Consider the following 16,024-nt stretch of genomic DNA (forward strand, 5'->3'; position numbering starts at 1 on the left):
GAACCAATCACTGATATTTAGTTCTTTACTAGACCTGTTATTTCATTAGTATGGGTACTTTACTGACACAGAAACTAGCTTCTCTATGCAATTCTATTCACCCTGTACTATTCTTGTTCATATCATTTATAAATATAAAAGACTTGCCTAACAGCAGGAGGCCTTTTTTTGGTTATTGAATATTTTTGAGGTACCAATGTTCCACTTGGTCTACATCAGTCTATTGTGTTTTATTCTTATTACATGAGAAGCTCACCTATGGTGTTATTTAACATGTCAGTTCATAGTGTTCTGATAATGTCTTTCATGCCACTTTTTGGGAAAAGTAGATTTTGTTTTAATACGTAAGATATAAGCACATACTCAAAACTGTCTACAAAGTACCTCCTCCCTAACAATCAAAACTTCTTAATAAAAATAACAATCTAACATTTATATAGTACTTTAAAGTTTGCAAAACATTTTACAAATGTTATTTTATCTCAGCAATCTTGGGAGATAAAGTAATTGTCCCCATTTTGTAGATGAGGAAGCTGGGGCAGTTAAAAAATTAGTAACTCCCCCAAAGTCACAAAGCTAGTAATTGCCAAAGGCTGTACTTTAATTTATTTTTTCCTGACTTCAGGTGCAGTGCTGTGTCCATTTCCCTTTTATACTATTGTACTTCAGAATTTAAGTTCTTTGTGGACAGAAACTGTTTTTCATTTTCTTTGTCTTTATGATATCTGCATTGAAGAATGTACTTTCATTTTTACATCTTAATGCATGCATATGGCTTCACAGTGCCCTTTGGGTTTTTTGTAATTTTTATTATGCTGAGAGTATGGTTCATAGCATAGTTATTGAGAGTACTGGTGTCAAGGAGATGGGCTTTTGTGGTAGGAAGAGATTATTGAAAAACCCTGTGTACTATTCCAAATGTGATCCAGTCCATTTCTTCTTTCCATTCAGTCTTGGATCAGCTTCATTTTCCATTTGTAATGTCTCAAATACTAGTGGGGTAATCCAGTGTATTGTCAAGTAGTACACTATAGTCTGGCTGGTGTGGATAGTGAAATGAATCTATTTTTCATTGCTTTGAATTTAACTGAGGTGGGTTTGCAGTGTTCTGGGTGCAATCAGTGCATAGCGTCATTTAAAAATAGGAGCGTTTGGAGAACTTCGTCTCCAATTTATTAGCATACTGTTAATATAGTATTTATTAGCATAGTAGGCACTTAATAAATGCTTCTCAATTTGGCTAGTGAAGCCTTTTGCCATATACTTTGTGTGGTACCTCCCAGCAAACACCTTTGATTATTATGATTTTTCTCTTTATGTGTTGCTTTCAATTTGTTGTTGATATTTCCTTAGTTGCCTTTTTCTTTTTCTCAGTTGCCTTTTTCAAGTAAAAGTTCTGCCCACGATATCTTGTGATCTTTGGGAATCTTTTTATTTTTTAAGTATTTTAAGGGAGGAGATATAGTGCAGTCATTCTCAAAATTTGATCTGAGCACCCTTTTAAGGCCTGTATGAGGTCGAAACTATTTTCATAATAGTTTTTTTTTTTGCCCATTAAAACACTCCTTTTTCCAACTACATAACTGAGACTGGATTTTCTTCATCTGTTTCAATCAAAACAACATTGCACTATATTGAATGCTAGTTTACATTGAATATCAGTTTTTAATGAAATGAATATCAGTTTAAATTTCTAATGTGCTGTTAATATATAACCCATATAAACAAAAGGTCTTTGAGGTTCTTAATTTTTAAGAGTTTACAGTAGTCCTAAAACCAAAAAGTCCCATTTTTCACTTGCAGAGTGCTACCAGTACTGAAGTGGATCAATGATTTCATCAATGTGAGTTTTTCTTCCAGTGATTACTCATGATTTATCTATACGTGTTTATATCTTCTGTGACTTGTCCATGTGCTCATATAAATCCACCATTGGTGATTCACCCAATGTACACAAATGTTTGTATTCTCTACATAGTTCAAATACCAGTAGCACATACAGGGTGCCCTTGTTCCTACTATATGACCCATAATTTCTCATCTGTAGTATTTTAGAGCTTAGTTATACCCACAGTACACTTGCAGTGCTGTTTGGGGAATTTTCAACTTCATTTCTTTGGAGACTGGAATTACTTGACTTGCTGTATACCTGACCGAAAGAACATTAGTATGAGAAAAAATAATAAACCTCTGGTTCAGGGAAAATCTTTACATTGCTAAAAGAGCTGTGCAGTTTGAAAAGGCACTGTTCTTTTGTTCAATTCTGAGCCCTGCTCATTGTCCATTTAGGGTGTCCATCCACGATACATGTACTGATCTATTGCTAGGCTGTCTGTCTAGCTGTATGTCATAATCTGGATAGTAAGCATTCTTCATCTGCTTTGTCTCACCTGTGGTGGATTGGTATAATTTAAGTGATCATCAAATTTAGGGATCTCTGCAATGTTTTGGGAGATTGATAATATGCTGGAACTGTAGCGTAATGTTACCTGCATTTAGGTACATAAAGAATATCTTATATAAAAAAGCTCTTAGATATTCTGCTGGATATCCACGATAATGTAAACCTTTGGTGAACTTGTAAAAAAAAAAGTCCTAAATGTTAATATTAGAGGGTTGTAAGTTATCTTGCATAAGAATTTATCTGAAAATGGGGAGTAATAATACCTTCAGTTTGTACTCCCTAAATTCCAAATATTTCACTGGATCTTTGATCTTATCAACATTAATGTTTCTTCCATTGGTATCAGTTGTAACCTAGTTTACCTTTTTTTTATTTGTTACCTTCATATTTATTTTATTCACATCTTCCCTAATCCTCCAGAGAGGTTGGAGGCCTTTGTGAGGTCTTTGAATATTTCATGGGTTTTAGTGTAACCTTCAGTTGTCTGCTTCTTATATCTCAGGTGTGATATGTGACTGGATCAGCTCTTTTCTTTTAATGGCTCCCAAATCATCTTGATGATATTTTATATACTTCTTATTCTTTTCTTGCATTTTTACCAAATGTTGCTCTTTGGATCCCATGCCTTTTTGATTCTTTACATGCTGTTTTCCCATGATTCTCAGCCATGGTGCAAAAGGGAGAAGATAGATATTTTAATTAAAAAGATGACTTTTATATGAGGACACATAATACAGTTGTTGACAGCTTTGAACAGGTAATAAATTGTAGTTCAGCCTGATCTCTTCAATTCTGGGCCTGGCCCATTGCCTTTATAAGAGACAGCATGCGCATGCACACACACATTTATAGTCTAAAAAAATAGGCATTCTTCAACTTACCTTTTCTTATGTTGGTTGTTAGTCTTATCTCTTGAGCAATCTATTAGAGGCCTGGTGGCATTCCCTGGATTGGTGTAGTTAACACACAATAATCTGTAAATAAGGCCATATGATGGAGTCTAGTTTATGTTTTAACAGTTAACAATATTGTAACCATCTCACTCTTTTATGCTTCATTTGATATTGATAATCAAAGGATTTTTGACTGAAATGATTTCTGTGGTTGTATTTGTCAAGTATTATTTTATGATCTTAACATATACATGAGAAATCTATTAGAAGAGAGATTTATCAAGACTCAGAGATTGTATTTTCCTACAAATTCACATACTTATTTAAAATCACCAAGCAGTGAGAACATGGCAGTCATGTGTTCTCTGTACTTATTTTTTTCCTCACTTTTTAAAAGTAATTTTTTTTTATTGATTTCATTTATGGTGATTTCTTTCCATTTACATTGTTTTAGTCATTGTGTATATTATTTTCTTGGCTCTGCTTACTTCATTCTGCATCAGATCATATAAATCCATGCTTTTCTGTATTACTCTGTATGCATTTTCATTCTGGAAATAATCTGTATTCGTTGTTTCTTACAAACACAGTAGTGTTCCATTACATTGTATGCCACGACTGCTTTTTGTTGAGTCATTTTTCAGTTGGTGACCCCATTTGGGGTTTGCTTGGGAAAGATACTGGAATGTTTTACTGTTTCCTTCTCCAGCTCATTTTATAGATGAGGAATTGAGGTAAATAGTTAAGTGACTTTTACGGGGTCACATAGCTAGTAAGTATCTGAGGCTAGATTTGAACTCAAGAAGAGAGGTCTTTCTCACTTTAGGCCTGGCACTATCTTTATTGTGCCACCTAGCTGCCTACACAGTTTGTTTAGCTGTTCCTGTTATACATGTGGATTTCTTTTTCTTTTTCCTTTTTTTTTTTTTTTTTGGCTAGGCAATGGGGTTAAGTGACTTGCCTAGCTTCACACAGCTAGTAAGGTGTCTGAGGCTGGATTCGAACTCAGGTCCTCCAGATTTCCGGGCTGGTGCTTTATCCACTGCACCACCTAGCTGCCCCCATGTGAGCTTTTAATCAATGAATGACCTTCTTAGAGTGGTGTCTTTGGTTCAGTGCGTATGGCCGTTTTAGTTACTTTCTCTGCATAATTCCAAATTGTTTTCACTAATCCTTAACTCCACAAACAATGTACAAAATGTCTTTGTCTTCTCACAACCCCTCTAATATTGACTATTGCCATCTTTTGTCATCTTTGCCAATTTTCAGGGTCTAAGGTGAAACCTCAGGGTTGTTTTGATGTGCATGTCTCATAATAGTGATTTTGGAATTTCTGTGATTTTTAATTAGTTAATTTTAGTTCATCAGGTAATCAGTCATTAATGATATGTTACATTATAGAAAAGCATTTGTGAAAGCCTGTCTGTTCCCTTTTCATTTTTGGTGAGGCTACACTTGCCGTGTGTGTGTACATACATATATGTATATGCATACATATATATATAATTCATGTAAAAATTTTGTAAATGTGAGAAAGTTTTATGGCTCAGTAACTGAGATCCTAATAATTGTCTTATTTTGGTAATGATATAATTTGTGTTTTTTTTTCCCACGTTTTTTCAGTATTTTTTCTTTCAGGAATTTTGGTAATTTATCCTTTAGTGCTTTCAAAAATTGTCACCTACAGCTCAAATTTTTCTTTGCTTTTCTGGTACCCACTTTTTCATTAGAATCACAGAATATCAGTATATATGGTGTCTTGGTTCTGGAAATCTTGCTAAGTTTTTCATAGACTCTACTTTTTCAATCTCAGTAATTAATGTTTGTGCATAAAGTGCTATATTTTAATGGAGGTCTTTTTACTCATGTTTATTCTGCACTCGGAAAGCCACGATGGCCAGGATGATGAGATAGATCCTGAGTAGTGTGACTAACAAATTCCCCAAAGTAGATAACATATATGTGTGGATAATATTATTTTAGATGGATCTGTTGGTTCTGGCTTGAGGTATTTTATTTTATTTTTGGAGGGATTAAAAAAATGCTCATACTAGCTACCAAATTTATTAAAGTTGCTATTGTACAGTTTTAATTATAACAGCAATAGGGTTTGAGGTATAACCTTTAAATTATTGCAGTTCTTTAATTTGGTAGCAGTTTGCCTGTTTAATCATTGTCCATAGTAGCCTGTCACTTCTTCTGTCACGTATTTGCTGCCTTAATCAGATTTCCAATTTGTAAATCCAGCACAGCACAAGAATGGAGCATTGTATGTTTTAAAAATATTTAACTTTGTATTTTTATTTGATAGTGACCTTACCACTATGTCACTATGTGAAGTTATTGATTTGAATTTTGATTTTGCTCAAGACAATATTCTGCTAGATTTTATTTATTAAAGAGCAGATTATTTTGGTGTATTGTGTGTAATATATGACAAAATGGAGATGAAAGAAGTTTTTCCTGATTCATGGAAAACAAAAATACACAGTCTCAGTTATTGTCTTGGTACCTTAATTGAAAAAGATTTCCTGGGTCATGTTAGTTGGCATTTTCTTAGTCAGTCATATGTTTTCCAGGAAAAATATTATAGCCCTTAAGGTTTAAAATGATTCTTTACAAATATAATTTTTTCTTGTCATTAGTTTTCATTAACAATAGCTTATCCTTTTTGCAAGAGAAACATTGCCAATTTGGAGGAATATGTCCTTAAACATCCTTTGCGTTTTTACATGGCATAAACCATTACTACTTATAATTAGTGAACCATAAATTTCTATAAAAATATTTTTTTAACTTAAGTGAAAGTAGTTCAAAAAACAGAAGTTGGAGAGTCATAGAATCTTTTTTTTTTTTTTTGGCTAGTGACTTTCCCAGGATCACACAGCTAGTAAGTGTTAGTGTCTGAGGCCAGATTTGAACTCAGGTCCTCCTGAATTCAGGGCCGGTGCTCTATTCACTGTGCCACTTAGCTGCCCCTAGAATCATAGAATCTCAAGAGTTGGAGAGGTCTACTCCAACGACCACTCCAAGAACCCACACCTGAACATCTTTGATATACCTAACATCCATCTTTAATATACCTAAAATTGGTTCACTCACCTTTGTTTAATGATCTTGAATGAGGTGAAATAGTCCCTAAGGCAGTGTATTCCAGTTTTGGATAGTTCTAATTGCCGTTTTTATTTTTATGAAATTGTGTTGTTTCATGATTTGTGTGATATCACCTAGAGTATAATATTCTTTGATCTCATCATTCTGTGGTTCCTTCTTCCACCAGTGCAGCTCATAACCAAGTATTCAAGTATTCATTCGTTAAGCATTTATTAACTGCCCACTGTGTGCCAGGTATTGTGAAAAGTGTTTGAGACAAAGAAAGGCAAAAAATAGTCCTAATTCTTAAGGATCTAATACTCTAAAATGATTCTTTAGGATTCTTACATACATCCTCCCATAATAAATTATTCATGTGTGCTGGAGGCTTTCTGTTACTTCTTGGAACAATTTGTGGTTACCATCATAGTGCTTGTATTGCCCATCTGTTATTAGTTGCTGTTCTTACATAACCACTATATCTTTTTTTAAGGTCATACATGTCTTTAATGTTCTTTGCTCTTACTTGCACTCAATTAGTTATTGACAATCTGCTGCAGTCTACTTAAGCCTACTTCATGAATTCCCATTGACCTGTGGATCTCTTGCAGCTTCAGAAATTATGGTATAATGTGAAGTATATACTTGCCAGTTATTTGTACCTGTAAGGATAAACTCTTTGAAAGACTGCTTGTGTTGTCATATTTTCATCAGGGATGCCCTGGATGCTGTTACAGACCATACTCATCAAGATGAAAAAGTAGGCATTTGAATTGGGATTGGCAATTGCAGTTGTATTTTTAGTGAACTTTTTTTTCTTTATTAATAATAATAATAATAATCTTGTCTGTTAATTTTTCCATTCTTTGAGGGGAAATTCTTCTTCTTGGATATCTTGACAGTTGTGCCTTTAAAATTGTCATCTTACACATTGATTTATTTTGTATAAATTTTGGTCAGATTCATTCACTTTTCCCATTTTTAAAAGGTACTTTTACTTTATATAGCACATTGAATATCGAGATATTCAGTTGTTTCAATTGTATCTGACTCTTTGTGACCCCATTTGAGGTTCTTGACAAAGATACTGGATTGGTGCCGCTTTCTTCTCCAGCTTATTTTACAGATGACAGAACTGAAGCGAATAGGATTATGTGAGTTGCCCAGAGTTGCAGAGATAATACTTGTCTAAGGCTAGATTTGAACTTGGAATGACAGGTTTTCCTGAGTTGAGGCCCCACGCTCTATTCATTGCACTGCTTACCTACCCTGAGGTAGTAGAATTTAAATTAAATTAAATGATTCCATCTTCAATAAGAAGAAAGCCTAGTGATGGTAAAATGTATTCACATCCATTTATAGTTTTCCTTCTAGATTCATTTATAAATTCCTGGAAATGATCTTGCTGAGTTGGATCTGATGCCAAGTTTTCTGTTAGACAGATTTTCCTCTTTTTGATTTTGTGTGAGGCACTAATGTTCATAATATTTTATCATCTACCTCTATAAGGTTTTACAAATGAGGTTATTCTCTGCTTGTGATGCTAGTGGATAACATACCTCTTACTTAGGAAGGAGTGCAAGTACTTGCTGATTAAGGCCAAAAGCTTTCCTGTTGGACCCTTATGCCGATTTCTTTGTTTACCATTGGTTAAAATTTTCCAAGAAATAGTCATAATCAGAATTGTTATTTTTTACTTTTATCTATTTGTGATCTTTCAGAAGCAATAACTTGTTCAAGTAGTTCAAGTTGGAGCTATTGCAATTATAGTGTAGCATCTTTTACTCATCTTTGTCCTTGATTTTGATCTCCAGTCAGTTGGTAATCTGATGGCATACAGACAGCTTATTTTGAAATATCTCTTATGTTGGCACCCATTTTTTTGTTTTTTAGGGTATACTTCCTCTGAAATTTTTTTTTTGGTGGTATTTTTCAGTTGTCACCCTATCCAGTGCTCTTGAAGAAAGTGTTCATGATATGCAGCTGTGAGGCTTCTGATTTTTGCACAAGTCTTCAGTTCTTTTTAATTTCTTAATTCCTGTTCACAGTTTCCAACTTGTTTTTTGTTATCCTCCCTTGTATTCAGCTTTACATTAAAGTTACCATATATCAAAGTATATGTGTATTTGAATTGAGGGTTCTTGTCAGTTTCTTTGTTGAATTTCTCTACTTGATCCTCTGTAGCAGAAGTTGATAAATAAACTGCATTTATATTCATAGTGATCTGTTGCTTATGCTCATCATAAGCTCTTCAAGGTGAGATGACTAAATAGTTGATGAAATGTTTCTTCTCTCCTTTGACTACATGATGAAACTAGATCTGACAATGCTTTGCCTTTTTTTTTGTGAGGAGGACCTCTGCATTTAAACACCGATATTTTAATTTATAACAAGAATATCAATGTGGATGTAGCTCTGTTCCCAGATACTATTTTTAGTTCCTTGAAATTTGTTTTCTAAACCTACATTTTTATAGTTTCTTATTAAAAACTCATTTAAATTTTTTAAAAAATAAATTGATTCACCTCTCTATCCACCTCCCTACCCCACTGAGAAAAGAAAGAAAAACAAAACTCCATTACAAACATGTATAATCAGTCAGATCCTGCCATTTGCCATGTCCTTTCCCCCCCAAAACACAATACATTTCAGTCTGCACTTTTGAGTCTGTCACCTCTTTGTCAGCATATTTTATCATGAGTTTTCTGAAATCTGGTATATCATTGCCATTGATCAGAATTTCTTAATAAAGCCCTTCAAAGCTGTGAAAACTCATTGTTATTAAATATTCACATAAGGTCATGGGAATACCTTTGAAACTGTTGGTTTGATTAGATCTTAGAAGAATTGGAGAAATACGGAATTATTTCTGTCCTATCATTGATTTCAAACCTGATTGAGCTCCATTATTTATGAAAGGACACTGAGGCAGACAGGTAACTCTACCTTCCTGTTCCAGCTCTCAGAATGATAAATATTACTTCTTTGTTAAAAAAAAAAATTTAAGCCTTGTTCTACTCCTAATGTCGTAAATAGTACCCTATTGGCATAGAAGACATAATGTTTAGAAAGAATGTACTTTTAATATTTGAAGATAGAGAAAACATGTGTTGGGGGCATGGAAGATAATCTAATGTTTACTGAGCATCCATCTTCTGGGTTCAACACTTGCCATAGAAGGTACAAAACTGTAAGAGATCCCTAGCCTAGAATACTTCTATGGTGGAGCTGAGAAGATAACACATGGAATAGTTAATGCAAAGCAATATGTAATGGTGTCAAATTCTGGCATAAAGAGCAGGAGGAAATCTTTTAGGACTAGAGTAGCCCGATTCTACATTTGATTTATGATCTAGTGCTTGTAAGTTTGTGTTAGATTTAAAGAGGTGGAAAGGAGAATTCCAGGCAAGGGGAAGAAGAAGAATATGAAGGCAGGCATGAATATGGAATGTGTTTATTACAGTGCAGAGCTCATTTTTGGGAAGAACCTTGAAAAGTTTTTAGTAATTTGTTGGGATGGAGAGGTTGGGTATTTCTGGAGTGCTTTCTAAAACAATATATAAATTATAATTTAAAAAATTGAATCCAGTTTGAGTCACATTAAGCCAGAGATTCCTAACTTTTCTTGTTGGACTTTTTCTTTTTTGGTTAGGCAGTGGGGTTAAGTGACTTGCCTAGGGTCACACAGCTAGTAAGTGTTATGTGTCTGAGGCTGGATTTGAACTCAGGTCCTCCTGACTCCAGGGCTGGTGCTTTATCCACTGCGCCACTTAGCTGCCCCCCCTGACTTTTATGTCCTAGCCTTTCTTAGAATTCTGGTGAAGCCTGTATATGCCTTTACAGAATAATATTTTTAAATGTATGAAATAAAGTAATTACAAAGAAAACCAATTAGATTAAAATAAAATTATCAGCTTTTTTTTTTTAAATGCCCAAGTACATGAACTCTAGAAGTGCTACGCTAAAGGAATGTATTATTCAAAGAAGTTTTATGAGGGAATTTTTTTCTCAAGCAAATTATGGCTCCCCTATCTATCAGTTTTTCTAAATCCATATATTAATAGACTGATTTTGCTTCAGGAGTTGACACAAATTAACTATTTCCTTTGCAAATGAAAACCTTTTACCTATTGTATTCTACCACCAACCCTCCACGCCCTACCACCAGCCAAAAGAGAGTAGATCATATGAAGCCACTCAAAGTTTTTCAGCAGAGAAGTGACATAACTGAAATAATACTGTGTTTGTGGGGTAAGGAAGGAAAAGTGTTAGGAAAAAAATAAAACGAGAAGACAGAAGTGAGCAGCTGTTGATATTCCAATAGTGTATTGAAAACTATCCTTGTACTTAACACTCAAGCCTTTGTACCTGATAAATGTGCTTCATTTTCTCAGTCCATTGCCTGGTCTCTCAAACAGGCCACTAGTGTTGGATGTATGAGGGCTCTGGGGGAGTGGAGGTGTCTAGATTTAGCATCCTGGGGGCCAGGGATTGACCCTGGGCTCTCCTTACTCGATGTGTAATGTCTACTATCAGTTCATACTCTGGTCCTACTTATATCAGAGCATCCATGACCTCTTGTGCTCCTCACTGCAGTTCTGATTTCTTTGAAAAAAGCACTGTGCAACCTGTAATGGAAGAATGTAATTTTCCTCCTTGGCAAGGAGGCCCACCTCTTCAGCTCTTAATAAGTTTGTTTGAAAATCTCAGAATCCTTTGGCTGGTCACTCTAGACATCTCCTTTTGCTTGAAAATAGAATGTCTCTCAGACTTCACTCTTCTGAGCCTAGTGCAATGATTATAGTGCTAGATTTGGAATCAGGACAAGCTGTGTTCCATTCTCACATTAGGCACTAGCTGTATGACCCTCAACAAGTCATTTAATATCCCTAGACCTCAGTTTCCTCATCTGTAAAATTACAGAATTGGATATGAACAAGATCAATCTTGGTCCCCTCATGCTGCATGTTAAATCCACTTGTTCATTCCACTGCTGGATTGTAAGCTCTTATGAAGGCATGGATCATATCTTAAGTGAACTTGGTCACTCAGTTCTCAAGCGTTTTCTGCAAATTGTATGAACATATTTGGAATTGAACTGCATTGCTGTCCCAGTGTAAGTAGAGCATGGTTTGTGGAAGGACATTGGAATAAGGGTCAGAAAGAGAGCTTGGTTCTAGTTGCAGCTTTGCTGTTAACTAGTGTGACCTTAGGCAATATTCTGGACCTCTGTTACTTCTTCACTGGGAGATGGTTACTCAGATCCTACCCAGCTCTTATATCCTATACTTCTAAACTTCCTTCCCCTGCTTCTTAGTATTATACAAAGGGCAAGCATGGTCATAGGAAGGACGTCAGAAAGAGTGTCATGTTGGACACTGAAGTTATCTTTTTCTGTTATACTTGTGATGAACAGTACATCAGTTATTTGCAAGTAGCTCTTGAAATGTAAATTTTGAACTTTTTTTTTTAATAGAACTACTCTTTTTTGGGGGGAATAATCTTTATTAAGTGCATTAGTACATTTTGTACCAGTTTTTGCTGGACAGTTTGCTCAGAATTTGATAATGACATGTACGTATCCATAAAATGATATTCTGATAGTGAAAATTAAAAAGTAGAAATGAACAAGAAAAGTAGGAAATTTTTTTTTTTTGGTTAGGCAATAGCGTTCAGTGACTTGTCCAGGGTCACACAGCTAGTGAGTGTTATGTGTCCACCTGGCTGGCCCTAGCAAACTTTTTAAGCTTAAGATTATAAAGAAGTCTAATTTTTAAAGCTCTAGAGTAAATAGGTTGGAGAAGGAAGACTTGTGATAAGCAGAGATATATGGAATTGGGTTGACTAACCAGATGGATACTACTTTGACTAATTCTATCAAATTTGCAACTGACTGAAGTAGGGAGTAAAGTGAAGTGAATACTCAGACATAAAAACTGATTTCATAACAGTAGTTATGGCATAAGGGTCAGTTTGATAAGATCAACCTTAAGAAGCCATTAATACAAAGATCTTTAATTCTCTTTGGAACTTCAAAGCATTAGCCTTCCAATCCAAAATTTATTCTTGCCTCTTCTGAAGATTAAGATGAGGAAAAAAGTTTCCTAACCTGGCTGTGGACTGTTTTCCTTTTAGTGCTTCTTCCTTTCTCTTCTAAAAAGAAAGCATACTTAAATATGTCAAGTTACACACAAAGATTTGAGATTATATTTCTCAATATTATATTAAATAGAGCCATTTTTATTGTGGTTTTAAATATAAAACTTTAAGAGTTTCCAGATGCAGTCCATCCTGGAAGCTACATAATTTCATCACCCTCTGTTGAGGTGGGGTTTTTTTGGGGTTTGTTTTTGTTTTGTTTTTCTGTTTTTTCAATCAAAGGTCATGGAGCTGTAGTATTTTTTAAAGTTGATTTCATGTTGATTTCGTTACTTTTTAGTAAACATGCCTGACTCAATTTTTTTGTATCACAAAAGAAACAAATTTAAGTACAAAGAATTTCAAAATTAAATATTATATTTTACAAGTATTCTTCAGTTTTGTATTGTGGAAAGTCAAGAGAGAAAAGGAGAGAAGAAAAGGGAGACAGCAGGCCAGGTCTGAGTTACAGGCAAAAAAATCTCTGCCCTAGCCCTCCCTGGGTGGCCTGAGCCTAATTGATAAAGCTTCAACCTTTTAGTCTTTTAGTTGGAACAGCCTAGTGCAAGAAGACCCTCATAGGAACCTTCATCCTTTTCATCTTAATTCTTTCAGGTATGCTTACTTATATTTATTGAGTTTTCATCTATATTTTAGATCTGTAGGAAATATGGCAAAAATTTGGCTTTTACTAACAGGAATTGAGCAGATGTTTCTGTTTTTTCCCAAAACAAATCATTGGTCTAACAGCTATGTCATTAATTTTGCTGTTATTGCTTTTGAAAGAGGCTTAGTAAAAATATAAATGTAAATTTGTTGACTTAAGTGTGTGCCAAAGTCCCTTCCAACTTTCAAATTTTATGATTCTCTCATTCTGTGACTAGCTAAACAGAAAAAATTTAGAGTGGAAGAAAAAAATGTTTCCCTAGAATTTTATATAGAAAACAAAACTTGTGAAATCAGTGTGTATTTTAAAAAATAAAATTGCCTAAGACATATAAAAAGGTAAAAAAATCTTCACAAATGAGAGAAATTTAACTGTTAATAAAGTCATTGCCTATTAATAAAAGTTGCCTCTGATTAAATAAAACTTAAGTTAAAAAACCAAGTTTTCTGATAGTTTTAAACACAAGGTTTCCCATCCCTGACTTGATTTCTTTAATAGAGTTGTGTTTACAATTTTTTTTTGTTGTTTCATAGGCTACTCGGTGTTTTGAGTTTTATCCAGTGAAATTAGAGATTCATTCTAGGTAGTATTAGAGCATATATTAAAAAAAAATTTCTTGAAGACCTGTGTGCAAGGTAGTATATGGACATTAAAATTTGTAGAGAAGAATAAGATGTGGCCTTAGCCCTGATTAAATTTGCAATCTTGTAGGTAATAAGAGGATATTTGTGAAGGTAGTATAATATCAGAAAGAGTGTTTAAAGTTTTATAGCTCTAAATTGGGGGTTTAGAGGAGGCTTTATGGAAGTCGTGGCATATGACCTGAAAGTGTTAGGTTAAGTATTGATCAGACTCATTGTGGGCAGAAGTTTAGGGGATATTAAATAATGGGCTAAGAAGTAGGTACTTCTCTTTAAGTTTGTTAAACAGTAGAGGATCATCTTGTCAAAGTTGAAATCTAGGAACATTAATTTTGCAAACAGTAGGTAAATTAGATTGAAGTAGGAGGATATAGCCAGTTGAAAAAATTATATAGTAAGCATAGCCTATGTGGGGTGATGAGAACTTCAGCTAGCATAATTGCAGTGTAAATGAAGAGAAGAGAACATAATTGAGGGAGATTGTGGAGGGAGAATAGTAATCAATAACATCTGATTAGATATTTTCAGAGTAGATGAGTAGTCAGATTATTACGCTGAGTTTTTGTAAATGATAAATGTGTGGTACCATAAGTAGAAATAGCAATCAGCGAGAGCAAGTTTTTGTTTTTTTTTTTTTTAAGAGGAGAAGATAACTATAGTTACATTATGAAGTGTAGTGATGGTAACCAGGAGACAGTTGGAAATGTGAGTATGGCACTCTGGAGAAAAAATTGACATAGAGTTAAACATTTTTGAGCCATATACATAAGGCTGTTATTTTAAGTCAGGAAATCATTAAATGGACAGAAGGGTGAGACTAGAACTCTTGGAAACTCCAGCATACAGGGAATGGGAAAAAAGGAAGGAAAAACAGAAGAGGCAGCCAGATAGAAGAACTAGTTGTAATGTATCATAGGAAACAAGGAAGTGAGGTTTCAAAAGGGCGTGGTGGTGAACCACACCAATACTATTGAGAGATCAAAAACGGGTTACCAGATAATGAATTGCACTGATCATTTAAACCAAGTATTTATTAAAGTTCTACTATATATCAGTCACTGCGAAGACTGGGGATACAAATGCAAAGACAAACAATCCCTACTCAAGCTTACACAGACACAAAATGACTTTCAGTCTCATATAGCACTCTACTGCCTATACTTGTGCGGGGACATAATAGCCAAAAAGGAGACAAAGGGTGTTTAGAAATCACATAGTCCTTAGACCATCTACAAATGGTCTTTTAACCACTTATACTTTTAGTATATAATCTTTGTTGTCAGTGAATTAACATACTAAATGAACTGAACTACATGCATATTGGCTTTCTTGTGGTAAATGAAACCAGAAGGTTTAAAGAAGTTGGAGGTAATTGAGCTTGCGAAAACATCAAGGAACTGACATACATTAGTTTCATCGTGTGTCCAAAGGCACCAATTACTAATTCACATTTATTTAGTGGCTTAAGATTTATAAGGGTAGCTGATATTGGTATCTGCATTTTTCAAATGAGGACACTGAAACAGGTTGTATCTTGTCTATGGTGACATAATTTGTGTTAGGTTTCCTTACTCCAACTTCCATACTTTTTGCTGTACCATACTGCCTCTCAAGAAAACATTAATTTCATGGTACATTTTATAAGCAAAGAGAATGACAGGATGATCATAGGATCATAGCTGTAGAGCTGAAGGGATCTTCAGAATCCATCTAGTCTAATTCTCACTTTGCAGATGAAACTGAGGCCCAGCAAGATTTTGATTTGCCCATAATCATGGAGGGAGTAAACATCAGGAAAGATTTTAACCCAATTACCCTGACTTGAAGAATTAGTATTTTTTCCACTACAGTGCATTTTTTAGTAATAGGTATATGTGTTACAGAGAATGAAGAGAAGTTTTGCCAGTCACTTGAAAAGATATTCCTAATTAAATCAAAACGTACTTTAATGTCCTTATTACTTTGATGTGAAAGGCATGGGGAAGTCATCAAAACTCCTGGAAGGTATGGTTTGTGTTCAAGAAAAGAAAGGCACCAAAGGTTTACTTACAAGCTTCAAGTTGGTTCATCACAAATACTTTATTCAAGACGACAATTGATGAATAGTAATGAAACTGGGGAGCACTGAATGATCTGATCAATCTAAAGGAAGCTGTTACACTTTTTTAAAAAATGGAGCCTAGAAAAA

The 16,024-nt window shown here is 34.5% G+C and overlaps 1 protein-coding gene across 3 annotated transcripts in view; it reads left to right on the top strand.

Annotated features, from left to right (window-relative positions):
• RPRD1A (regulation of nuclear pre-mRNA domain containing 1A) overlaps positions 1–16,024 on the top strand; it is an 87,761-nt gene that overhangs the window by 50,928 nt on the left and 20,809 nt on the right. Inside the window, exon 7 of one of the 3 annotated variants that reach the window (XM_020985693.2) lies at positions 1,804–1,843. The exons of the other annotated variants lie outside the window; for them this stretch is intronic. Coding sequence (XP_020841352.1) covers positions 1,804–1,833 — 30 coding nt within the window. The 3' untranslated portion in view covers positions 1,834–1,843. The remainder of the gene's footprint in view (positions 1–1,803; positions 1,844–16,024) is intronic. 3 annotated transcript variants of the gene reach the window in all.

The sequence above is a fragment of the Phascolarctos cinereus genome, unplaced genomic scaffold, assembly GCF_003287225.1.
Source record: "Phascolarctos cinereus isolate Bilbo 61053 unplaced genomic scaffold, phaCin_HiC Scaffold_4;HRSCAF=312, whole genome shotgun sequence".
Taxonomy (NCBI): Eukaryota; Metazoa; Chordata; class Mammalia; order Diprotodontia; family Phascolarctidae; genus Phascolarctos; species Phascolarctos cinereus.